The following is a 12,518-nucleotide window of genomic DNA, read 5'->3' as shown; positions in this document are numbered from 1 at the left end:
AAACGTTACTGAGCCATTGGGGAACAGTGATCATGCTGCGATCCGTTTTGATGTGCACGTTGGGGGAAGAATACCAAGCAAATCTCTAACAAAAACCCTTGACTTCCGACGGGCGGACTTCCCTCAAATGAGGAGGCTGGTTAGAAGGAGGTTGAAAGGGAGGGTAAAAAGAGTCCAGTCTCTCCAGAGTGCATGGGGGCTGCTTAAAACAACAGTAATAGAGGCCCAGCAGAGGTGTATACCGCAAAGAAAGAAGGGTTCCACTAAATCCAGGAGGGTGCCCGCATGGCTAACCAGCCAAGTTAGAGAGGCTGTGAAGGGCAAGGAAGCTTCCTTCCGTAAATGGAAGTCTTGCCCTAATGAAGAGAATAAAAAGGAACATAAACTGTGGCAAAAGAAATGTAAGAAGGTGATAGGGGAGGCCAAGCGAGACTATGAGGAACGCATGGCCAGCAACATTAAGGGGAATAATAAAAGCTTCTTCAAATATGTTAGAAGCAGGAAACCCGCCAGAGAAGCGGTTGGCCCTCTGGATGGTGAGGGAGGGAAAGGGGAGATAAAAGGAGACTTAGAGATGGCAGAGAAATTAAATGAGTTCTTTGCATCTGTCTTCACGGCAGAAGACCTCGGGCAGATACCGCTGCCCGAACGGCCCCTCCTGACCGAGGAGTTAAGTCAGATAGAGGTTAAAAGAGAAGATGTTTCAGACCTCATTGATAAATTAAAGATCAATAAGTCACCGGGCCCTGATGGCATACACCCAAGGGTTATTAAGGAATTGAAGAATGAAGTTGCAGATCTCTTGACTAAGGTATGCAACTTGTCCCTCAAAACAGCCACGGTACCAGAAGATTGGAGGATAGCAAATGTCACGCCTATTTTTAAAAAGGGAAAGAGGGGGGACCCGGGAAACTATAGGCCGGTCAGCCTAACATCCATACCGGGTAAGATGGTGGAATGCCTCATCAAAGATAGGATCTCAAAACACATAGACGAACAGGCCTTGCTGAGGGAGAGTCAGCATGGCTTCTGTAAGGGTAAGTCTTGCCTCACGAACCTTATAGAATTCTTTGAAAAGGTCAACAGGCATGTGGATGCGGGAGAACCCGTGGACATTTATATATCTGGACTTTCAGAAGGCATTTGACACGGTCCCTCACCAAAGGCTACTGAAAAAACTCCACAGTCAGGGAATTAGAGGACAGGTCCTCTCGTGGATTGAGAACTGGTTGGAGGCCAGGAAGCAGAGAGTGGGTGTCAATGGGCAATTTTCACAATGGAGAGAGGTGAAAAGCGGTGTGCCCCAAGGATCTGTCCTGGGACCGGTGCTTTTCAACCTCTTCATAAATGACCTGGAGACAGGGTTGAGCAGTGAAGTGGCTAAGTTTGCAGACGACACCAAACTTTTCCGAGTGGTAAAGACCAGAAGTGATTGTGAGGAGCTCCAAAAGGATCTCTCCAGACTGGCAGAATGGGCAGCAAAATGGCAGATGCGCTTCAATGTCAGTAAGTGTAAAGTCATGCACATTGGGGCAAAAAATCAAAACTTTAGATATAGGCTGATGGGTTCTGAGCTGTCTGTGACAGATCAGGAGAGAGATCTTGGGGTGGTGGTGGACAGGTCGATGAAAGTGTCGACCCAATGTGCGGCGGCAGTGAAGAAGGCCAATTCTATGCTTGGGATCATTAGGAAGGGTATTGAGAACAAAACGGCTAATATTATAATGCCGTTGTACAAATCGATGGTAAGGCCACACCTGGAGTATTGTGTCCAGTTCTGGTCGCCGCATCTCAAAAAAGACATAGTGGAAATGGAAAAGGTGCAAAAGAGAGCAACTAAGCTGATTACGGGGCTGGGGCACCTTCCTTATGAGGAAAGGCTACGGCGTTTGGGCCTCTTCAGCCTAGAAAAGAGACGCTTGAGGGGGGACATGATTGAGACATACAAAATTATGCAGGGGATGGACAGAGTGGATAGGGAGATGCTCTTTACACTCTCACATAATACCAGAACCAGGGGACATCCACTAAAATTGAGTGTTGGGCGGGTTAGGACAGACAAAAGAAAATATTTCTTTATTCAGCGCGTGGTCAGTCTGTGGAACTCCTTGCCACAGGATGTGGTGCTGGCGTCTAGCCTAGACGCCTTTAAAAGGGGATTGGACGAGTTTCTGGAGGAAAAATCCATTATGGGGTACAAGCCATGATGTGTATGCGCAACCTCCTGATTTTAGGAATGGGTTAAGTCAGAATGCCAGATGTAGGGGAGAGCACCAGGACGAGGTCTCTTGTTATCTGGTGTGCTCCCTGGGGCATTTGGTGGGCCGCTGTGAGATACAGGAAGCTGGACTAGATGGGCCTATGGCCTGATCCAGTGGGGCTGTTCTTATGTTCTTATGTTCTTATTAGAGGAAATAGCACTCCTAGGGAGTGTGCAAGGTTTAATTAAGAAAAATTAAGACTTGAGACAACATTTTGCTTTGATATACTTTTTAATTAGATGAGGTCATTTTTTAAAGTTTTGAATTTGGTCTGAACTTGGTCAATTTGGTCTGAACTTGGTTCTGATTATATATATTACTAGTTTGGGTCTGCCATCTGCTGGTCAATGCCTAAATATTGTTTCTAGCAGAGAATCCTGCTAGGTACAGTGCCAGGTCTGCATTTCTTACTCCATCCTCAATAGCACTTCAGGTCTTTCTTGTCATTTGCCAGGCTTCAGAAGACAGAAAGGCCTTGCAAGGTCTTGTCACTGTGTATGCTGGCTTTAAGAAAATGCTATGCCAGCTTTCAGCTTGTCCCCAAATTTTAAGATTTTAGATTAACTGAAGCCTCCACTGGCAAAATGGAACTAGCTTCCACTTTCAAACAAGGATGAGCCCTTAAGTTGCGCACTGTGTATGATGTAGGTGCTTGAGGGTATTCAAAAAGCTTCTTCTGCCTGTGCAGCAAATCAAGAAAAAGAGGGTATGTCAGTTTCAATGGTTCAGAATGAAATGTCTGGATTCTCAGAAATAAAACAAATGGTGAGCAAATGGTGGCACGACTGGAGAAACAGATCCTGTGATAGTATCTGGTTTCTGGTATCTCCAGAATATATTGTGAATATAATTACCAGAGATTAATCTCATCAAAGGTGCTTAGAAAAATATGCATCTTTATTTGAGATTTTGGCATTTCAGCAGTTTCCATTAATAAGACCATTAATCATGGTGGATACTAGCTAAAAAACAAAACCCACCAAAAAACAAACTAATTACATTTGGGGTAGCTAACGCTTTCAATATATCTTGAAAAACTTTGTTTTTCTCTTGAAAACATTATGGTACTACTGAATATGCTCTTGTAGAGGAAGAAGGTACAAAACAGTGGTTTGAAAACAAGCTTCCCCCCCGCCCCACCTCCATCTTCATCAGCAACATCAGAGAATATTTTAGGTTTTAAAACCAGGGTTGACTGAAGACCCTCCATTGAAAGGCATCGTGTCAGAGTTGCCACCTGACAAACCTTGGCATGTGAGGGGTTGTAAAACTTTGTGCAAATCATGCATGAATTTACATTCGCTGTCAGTGGGATATTGCCATCTCTCTAATCAGAATACAAATAATCATTTTGTATCTAAGGGAGAATAAATAAATAACTCTTTGAACATTACTTATCATCAAAGCATTGCAACCAAGAATCCCAAATCAGCAGCCTCCTTTGCAACAGTGAGAGCTCTCTTGGTGGCAGCAGTAGTTCCAGCCTACAGTCCCTGACAGTGGCTGCCATATAAGTTACCGTGGAAGACAGATTGAAGGGTGATGGCTGATCATAACTGCCTGGCTCACGCAGCCTCTGCTCTTCAGTGACAGCGGAAGAACCGGATATGTGTTTAACCTGCAACAACAAAAGCCAATGACGATAGACCCAGGTTAACACAAATCTTTATAAGAGATTTATAGCCCATCTCCAACTAAAATCTACCTCTGCCAATGCAGCCATGTCAACAAAGCACATGCCGCATCCTATGGGGGACAGTCACAGAGGTCTCCTCAAGGTAACTTTAATTCCTTTATGCAAGTCTCTTCTGCCCCAATGGGTCACCGGAGGTCTCCTTAGGGGAAGGGAGCGTTTGCTCCCTTACCCTGGGTAATGGCTTTAATGGGTCTCCTTGGATCTGTGTCCAGAGTCAAGGAGGGCTGCATTGGGCTGCCTGGCCAGGGAGGGGGGATAGGGTACAGCAGCAGACTCTGCCACTGTCTCAGCCTCCTCTCAGGCCCAATCCTCCCCTCCCCCCCCCACTCTGTGAAGCCTCACCGAAGCCTAGTAGTGATACTTACCATTGATGGCTCCTCTGCAGCATCTACCTGGTGCTGAGGTCCAGTGCCGATGCTCCTTCCTCAACAGGTGCCACAAACATGCTTTATGGCATGTTTCTGACACCCAGAGACAGTGGTACACGTGTACCCTGATGCTGGCAATTATAGGTTTGGGCCCTTAGTAAACAGCCATGTGTTGAGTTGGTCCCAAACAACAGGAGATACAACTTAGATAAAATATGATTTTTTTGGCCAACAAACTGAGGCAAAGAGGCAAAGAAGGAAGGCCCATAGCCAGGGAGACAGACCAGGGACAGATTGCACTTGCTTCCATTGTGGAAGGGATTGTCACTCCCGAATTGGCCTTTTCAGCCACACTAAACGCTGTTCCAGAACCACCATTCAGAGCACGATACCGTAGTCTTTCGAGACTGAAGGTTGCCAACTACAACTATAGGATTCAATGCACACCAGATAGGCACAGTTACACCAGGGCTGGAAAGTTGGTTAGGATATGGCCCTCAAAAGGATGTTTCCTGCTTTGTTCTGGGACAATGTATGCAAAAGGTGTCCCATGCTTTCTTCCTACAACTCTTCCTGGATTTAGTAGCGGTTTTCCCCAGCCAAAGTGTCTAACCCTGTGGAGGTTTCTGGACACCCCCCCCCAATCAGAGGACCAGATGTCCTCTTTTTCTAGGACATGTCCTATTTTTTAGCCTCATGACCTGGAAAAGAACTTCAGTGCTCTCCTTTTCCCTGTGAGCGGGTCCCTGAATGCAGCGCATAGCCTTCTGGAAATTAATAAATTATATGTAATATAGTTTAAATTAAGCACTATAGGTAACATAGTGTTTAATTTAAATTAACCACATGAAATCTATACGAGTGTTTTTAGCTTTTATTTTGTCATGTCCTTTATTTTTCTTGGATGTTCTACATTTTGGGGTACCTTGTCCTCTCTTGTGGTTATGACATCTGGTCACCCTGCCCCCATTCCATCAAATGCACATTGTTGAATCGCACCACTAGGTCACCCTAGGCCTCTCTGTTCCCTGTCTGTGAAATGGGCACAATTGTGAGCTGTCTCAGGGCCCAATCCTATCCAACTTTCCACTGCCAGTGCAGCTGCAATGCAGTCCCTAGGCAAGGAACAAATGTTCCCTTACCTTTTGGAGGCCTCCATAATTACCCTCCACCATAGGATGCGATACAAGGACATCTGCAAGAGGGATCTGAAGGCCTTAGGAGTGGACCTCAACAGGTGGGAAACCCTGGCCTCTAAGCGGCCCGCTTGGAGGCAGGCTATGCAGCATGGCCTTTCCCAGTTTGAAGAGACACTTGGCCAACAGTCTGAAGCAAAGAAGCAAGGCCCATAGCCAGAGAGACAGACTGCACTTGCTCCCAATGTGGAAGGGATTGTCACTCCTGAATCGGCCTTTTCAGCCACACTAGACGATGTTCCAGAACCACCATTCAGAGCGCAATACCATAGTCTTTCGAGACTGAAGGTTGCCAACTACTGTAGATACACAAGCTTTCGAGTTTTCACAGAACTCTTAATTGGGGTTTAACTGTGAAATTCAGAAGCATGCACTCTTTGTTTCTCCCTCACAGAAATGTACTGTTTGCTTGGAGAGCTGAATGGTTTTCCAAACCAGGAGAACATGCATTATTTTCCAACAACAGTAGACTGAGTTAAAACTCTCTAGGGGGTTGTTTCTTGCTACCCTGCTTATTTTCACAAAGCCATAGCATCACAGCCTTGCCCTTCTATCCCTTTTCACAATTCTAAACTAGGAGCCCAAGTCAGGCTGACACCAGCTGCAACACAACACAGCAGGAGGGTGCTCATAACGTCAAATGTAACTTTTCATATTTCATTTTTGTTGCAGTCACATGGCTAAAACGGAGCATCTCCAGGTCAATCGGTATATCACACTTTTTTTCAAGAGAGAGTGTGGTATGACTAGTTGGGTCAGCTTCTGCCCTCCAGTTAGGTATCTATGCTGACAAGGGAGGTAGGAATTTTAGCAATTGGTATTACACCTAAAACTACTGTTGGCTTCAGTTCTCCTCTGTTGGAGTGTGAATGGAAAAATGGGGGACCACTTATCTGAAAGATTAGAGGAGGGACAATAGAAAAGGAATGATGATTTTCTTTTGAATATGTTACCTATTTCTTTTCACATGAGCCACAGACACATCCAAAAAAGCCATTGATGATCTGGAGGACAGCCAGGACCATTTCAACCATGCTGATGATCAGAAGGGCAAAGAAGAAATAGACATTCCACGTGACAACATTGGGTGGCTTGATGCAAACACTTTTCCAAAGGGAAGGCTCATGCAAGTAATTCTGCGCCCGTACAGAGATGTCTTTCCTTAAAGAAACAGATTTTGAATGAGAAAGTTTACAGAGAGGAGATATCAAAAAGCAGGGGTAGGGTAGCCAATTCAGCAGCGAGATGTTCTTTTTTATTATTTAAAAATATTAGATAAAGGTTGCTAGATCAAGGGGTTTGTTGGGTGTTATACATTGTTTTCCTTGGTTGCTTTTATGATTACAATAAAATACCAAATTTAGCCATCTCTGGTTACATCATCTCAAGATCAGACACACATGGATACATTTACATCTTGATTTAATAGACTGTGGACAATGCCATTTTAACAGAATGGTTATAGTCTACTGCAACTGAAGACCTCCATACCTTCCTTGCACAAATAATTACTACACATTTAAAGTCACAGAATCATAGAGTTGGAATGGGCTTCCAAGGTCCAACCCTTTGCCTGAAGTAGGAAAATCCTCTCTAGAGGATCTCCAAAAGGTGCCTGAAGTCTCTCTCAAGCCTCTGGGGAAGGAGGAGAGGGCAATGTGGCCTGATCAAGAGGCCACCATGCTTAGCATGAAGAGGAGGAGGCTGCCACCGCCACACCTTCTCGATCTGGTCACTGCCCCCTCTCCTCCCCTGAAGGCTCTCATTGAGCCTCTGGGGAGTAGGAGTAGGTTTGGTAGCCAGATGGAGAAGCCACCAAACATGAAGAGGCAAGAATAGCAACTACCATGGCTGGTAGTGCCAGTGCCAGTGCTGCCTCTTCCACTATTGTCTTGGTTGGGCCTCACGTGGCATCTCTTCTGTCTTGGTATCTAGGGTGGACTACCCCCCCTGCTTGCTATTCCACTCTTATTCTAATCTTTAATGATGAAGCAAGAGCCTTCAGTTCTTATATTAGAGCTCCTTTCAGTTGAAGGATCAGGGCAAAATAGGTCTGTGTTTGGTATAATTTGGCCCATGAACTCTGAGTTCCCTTACCCAGTGATCAAGGCCTGATCGTCCGTTTCAAGGAATGGATAACCCCACTGCTGTACCTTCGTCCCATTGTTGGTGAAGTTATATAGACAGAGGGGTCCCTCTGTCACGCCTACACCAGACAAAATAAAGCAAGCAGTTGATCCCAGCAAGGCCAGTACTGATAATACAATGGAGAGAAACATCTGTGGGTGAAAGAGGCATAGAAATTAACTCTAGTAATATGTCACCTCTTCAACTGCACCTCTTAGCCTCAGGTTTCTGGAGCAATGACTGGAAGGACCAGTGTTAGGGGTCAAAATATTGGAGAGCTGAGGATGCAGAATCTTCTGAGGGGCCACTGCTGTTCCCTGAGACCATATCTGTGTCCAAAGCTTTTGTATGGCAATGGGAGAGCAGATTTCTTAGAGTAGGACTCAAGTAAGAGAGGGGCCAAGGAAGGCAGTTTGCTGAAAGCTTCCTGAAATGTGGAACTACCCCTGAGGAAGGGTACACAGTCATTTTGACACAGTGGAGTGGACTGTCAGGAGCTTCAGCTTAGGATTGGGACCATCAGGTGTGGGGAGAGGGTATTTTTAGCCCTGTAAGAGAAGCTTCCATTGTGCCCATGGGAACTCCCTGCACAGGACTTATAGCAACTTTGAGGGCACAATTTCATCAGGATCAGTGATGTAGTTAGCAGGGGGTGGGCCATTCCAAATGCCACCCTCAGGGGTGTGTGCGTGTGGGAGAGAGACACCACTAGTGACCAAAATTGTGAAAATCACAGTTGTTAGGAACACTATGCAGTGAAACAAACCAGAGTGAAATATCTCTATTTCACCTCCTCTTTTCATGTATCATAGCCAATAACTTTCTATCAAAAGTTATGGGGGAAAAAACCCAGAAAACAAAAATGCAACTGTCTTATGTGACAAAAAGTAGATTTCCTAAACTCAAAATGGACCAATGAGTGATTGTCGAAGAGCCAATGAGCTGTTATGACACAGCAGGGAACCAATAAGGTGTTAATAAGGTAACACCTTCGGGTGGGGAGGTGACACTATTAGTGAAAAAAATTGTTGAAATAGTGGTTTTTAGGAAAAATACAATCATGTTATATATCGCTCAATGTGTAATTTAATGCAGAATAGAATGAAACAAACCACACTGAAATATCTGTGTTATATCAAAAGTTATAGCCAAAAAAACCAGAAAAATAAAAAACAACTTGCGTAACAAAGTGGAGTTCCTTAACTCAAAACCAACCAATGAGTCTGAGTGTTCTGAGAGCTAACGAGGTGTTATTATGACACAGCATGGAACCAATAAGATGTTACTATGAGTCAGCTCCCTTTACCATGTACTCAGAGTCCTATTTAGTTGTGTGTGTCATCAAGTTGGTCAATTTTTTTTTGTTGGCTTCTGATTGGTTGGATGACCTGTATTGTTCTATAGTAAAATAAATAAATAAATAAAGCTAATAGGGTGACACCATGAATTACCAGACTGGGTGTCACCAATCCTAGTGATACTGCTGGTGGGAAGGTTTGCTGTTGTTGATCACTGACTTAGAAGACTTTAAAGTGGATTCTAAATGTTCATGGTGGACTATAGTCTATCAGTGATTATTAACCATGATGGTTACATTGAACCTCCAGATGCAGGGACAATATGTCACTGAGTACTATGTGCAGGAGAGCAATAGCAGGGGAGAAAGGGTTCACTCCGACTTTCATCCATTGCTTGTGGGGAAATATTCACTGCATTTATTTCCTGGTCATTTTTATTATTCATTTCATGTCGTGACAATTACCTATCTCAGCCTCACCTACCTCACATAGTTGTTGTGAGGACAAAAGAAGGGGAGGAACCATGCACACCACCCTGAGCTCCTTAGAGGAAGGGTGGCATAAAAATGTGAAAAACATTAATCAATCAGTCAATTTTGTCCTATGGGAGGGTGTCAAAAATTTATGGGTGCTGAGTGTTCAATGACCTAGCTACGCCACTGATCAGGATAATGATACATCAGGAAAAGGTTTAATAGCTCTTCCTGTGAACCATCCTGACACACACACACACACACACACACACACACTTTCAAAAGATGATAGTGCAGAGTCGCACGTGTTTAACAAAGCAGGGAGTTTATGGATCATTTTGTAGTTCGAGCCAGAACTTTTGGGAGTTGGTGAACAGCCATTTGTCCAAACTATTCAGATGCTATCCGCAGCTGAAAGTGCTATGTTGGGACTGGATCCAACAATGTGCTTTAATCCATGGCTTAAAGACTAGAGAAACATTTCAAATTATGTTTTGAACTCATTCAGCCACAAAAGCGTTAGTATGTTTGTATTCACCAACTGCTTTACTGTTTGTATTCACCAATCCATTACGGGGTACAAGCCATGATGTGTATGCGCAACCTCCTGATTTTAGAAATGGGTTATGTCGGAATGCCAGATGCAAGGGAGGGCACCAGGATGAGGTCTCTTGTTGTCTGGTGTGCTCCCTGGGGCATTTGGTGGGCTGCTGTGAGATACAGGAAGCTGGACTAGATGGGCCTATGGCCTGATCCAGTGGGGCTGTTCTTATGTTCTTATGCTTGGCATTCCTGCCTGCTATGGAATTTCTGAATTCTGCCTGACCCAGAATGGGTCAAAAACTCTGCTGTTCAACACTGTCATTGAACCTGGAACCTTGTGGTCAATGGAAAGAGCCTTACCTTTTGGCAAGTGCCACTGCTGTAGGAAGAGCTCCGTCTCCATCCAACAGTTGTGATCTGAACTGCAGCAGGGAGGACCTAGGGGGGGGGGGGGGATACAGAAATTAGTCAGAAAATGAGGAGCATTTTTCTGGTGCTCTGCAATTGGAGCTCTTATTTTTTAGTGGAGCAGCCGTTTCTCACTTAGTCCTTTCAGCATTATCAATTTATTGTGCATCATGTGTTTGATTTATTTTAGATTTGCAGACCATAGCCTCCATGTCTTCTCCAAGGCAAGGTATCAGTACCATTTTGGGAATATTGCATTTCTGTGGCTGCAAAAGCACTACACAATATTTAGTTAACTCCAAAATTGCAATACCTTCCCCAGAGATTTCTTCCAATATTGCAACATAAGTACTGACAAATAACATGGCTTATTTTCTTGCCCTGTCATATGCCTTTGATTGTTCATACATGTCATCATGCATAGGTCTTCATCTCGCAGAATATTTTTGAAAATGAGGAAGATATTCTTCAACTCACTCCTCCAAAAGGGAGGGTGTGGATGGATCCCCATATCTGCAGGGGTTCTGTTCTAGACCCCCCTGCAGATACTGTAAATCCATTAATACCCAAGGAGCCACTTTAAAAATGTTTAGAAATGCAAGAAAAAAGCCACCAATAGCTTTCCCTACCACGGCATAGCGAAACCGCTATGTTTTAAGGGGTCCAGTTTCCTGCAGCCTCTTCTGGGACACATGGAGACCCTTCTCTTCACCCAGACTTGCCCCAAAATGCATCTCCAAAGCCAGAATGGCACGGCAGGGAGACTGAAAAACACAGTAGCAGGAGGAGGTGATGTGCACAACAGGGCTTTTCTAGGGCCACCAAAAGAAGCCTTACAGGCCCATGTGGCTCGTGGGCCATGTGTTGGACCACACTGATCTAAATGGAATATTGAAATTTCCTATGAACAATGGCTGCTTTGCTTCCTTTAGCAGTCACTGGTCTTCATGGGGGACCAAAAGTCTGTGAATTGTGCAAGGCTCTTTTTGAGAGGTTTATAGATCCCAACTTCCCTTGTTGGAGAACGAATTACAGAAGATCTAAACCTTTTTTCTGAAGCAGCAACCGCACATTCTTTTTGTGTATGTCTCTCCTGTCCCTAGAGCTTGATTGGTTAGAAAGTGCAAGACAGAGCAGGATTTTACTGTTTCCCTATCCAGAAATTTGAAATAATGCGTGAAAGAAATATCCACTTACCAAGAGGCCTCCTCCCCACAGTCCTGGCATTAGGACAGCCTTTTTAGTGATCTGGCCATCTTTCAGATAATGCCATTCCAAACTGGGGAACAGCAGGAGAGTGTTGGCAATGACGGAAAGCAAACCCAAGATAAGGAGACCAGGGCCTAGGATCCGAGCACATGTCCCCACACACATGACCACCAGAGAGCCCTGCAAAGGAAGGAGAAAGAGTCATTATATTCTCTATAGGTCTTTGTCCCAATGCCAGTTAGATACCTTCAGATGAGAAGTGTTTATTCATGCCAAGTGGGCCATGCCCCATCAGCTTCAATTGAACGAGCTTCCTTTTCACTGCCAAGGGATCCTGCACATCCTTCCATGCAAATATAACTTTCTGGCCTTACCATGAAGCAGTCATTTCAGGCATCAGAAATAAGGCATTTTTTTCACAAGTGACATCACAAGTAGATGTAAAAGGCATACCCATGTCCCACACATGCCTGAGACATGCAATCATATTCTGAATCTATACAGCATGAAGGATTGCAGTTGAAATGCTAATTGGGCTGCATAGATGGAAATCACATGTCTCCATTGACAAAATAATGCCATTTGAGTGCAGGGGAAATGCAATATTCCCCCAGCAGAAGTGCTACATTTGGGAAAGAAGCCTGGAACCTGTATACAATAACAACATGACTGTGTTTAAATTGCTCCTGGAAATCTGCCCTGCACTTGTCTCAGCATAAAATACAATGCACATCATAGCTGTTTCTCTTTCTTGTGTCACCCTAGCAAGCCCATCATGAGATGGACCTCTGAGAATTCATTCTCCTCTGTTTTCCACTTACCTTTGAGAAACAGGGTGAGGATGAAAGGCACCGTGCCCACCAAAGACTGGAGCCAGCACTGCAACGGCCTACCTTAGAGAGATTCCTCTGGAAACGGCGACAAAAGTGTATGACTATT

The 12,518-nt window shown here is 44.5% G+C and overlaps 1 protein-coding gene across 1 annotated transcript; it reads right to left on the bottom strand.

Moving 5' to 3' along the window:
* Positions 1-3,807: 3,807 nt before the first annotated feature.
* Positions 3,808-11,744, bottom strand: TM4SF19 (transmembrane 4 L six family member 19). Its single transcript, XM_066622453.1, has 5 exons — positions 11,568-11,744; positions 10,323-10,400; positions 7,619-7,800; positions 6,475-6,682; positions 3,808-3,879 (listed from the first exon to the last, which is right to left on the bottom strand). Exons 1-4 carry the CDS (start codon positions 11,742-11,744, stop codon positions 6,475-6,477), a joined length of 645 nt encoding a protein of 214 aa, XP_066478550.1. The 3' UTR covers positions 3,808-3,879.
* Positions 11,745-12,518: the final 774 nt, after the last annotated feature.

Source organism: Tiliqua scincoides, chromosome 3, assembly GCF_035046505.1.
Source record: "Tiliqua scincoides isolate rTilSci1 chromosome 3, rTilSci1.hap2, whole genome shotgun sequence".
Taxonomy (NCBI): domain Eukaryota; kingdom Metazoa; phylum Chordata; class Lepidosauria; order Squamata; family Scincidae; genus Tiliqua; species Tiliqua scincoides.
This window is presented reverse-complemented; position numbering and strand designations above follow the sequence as displayed.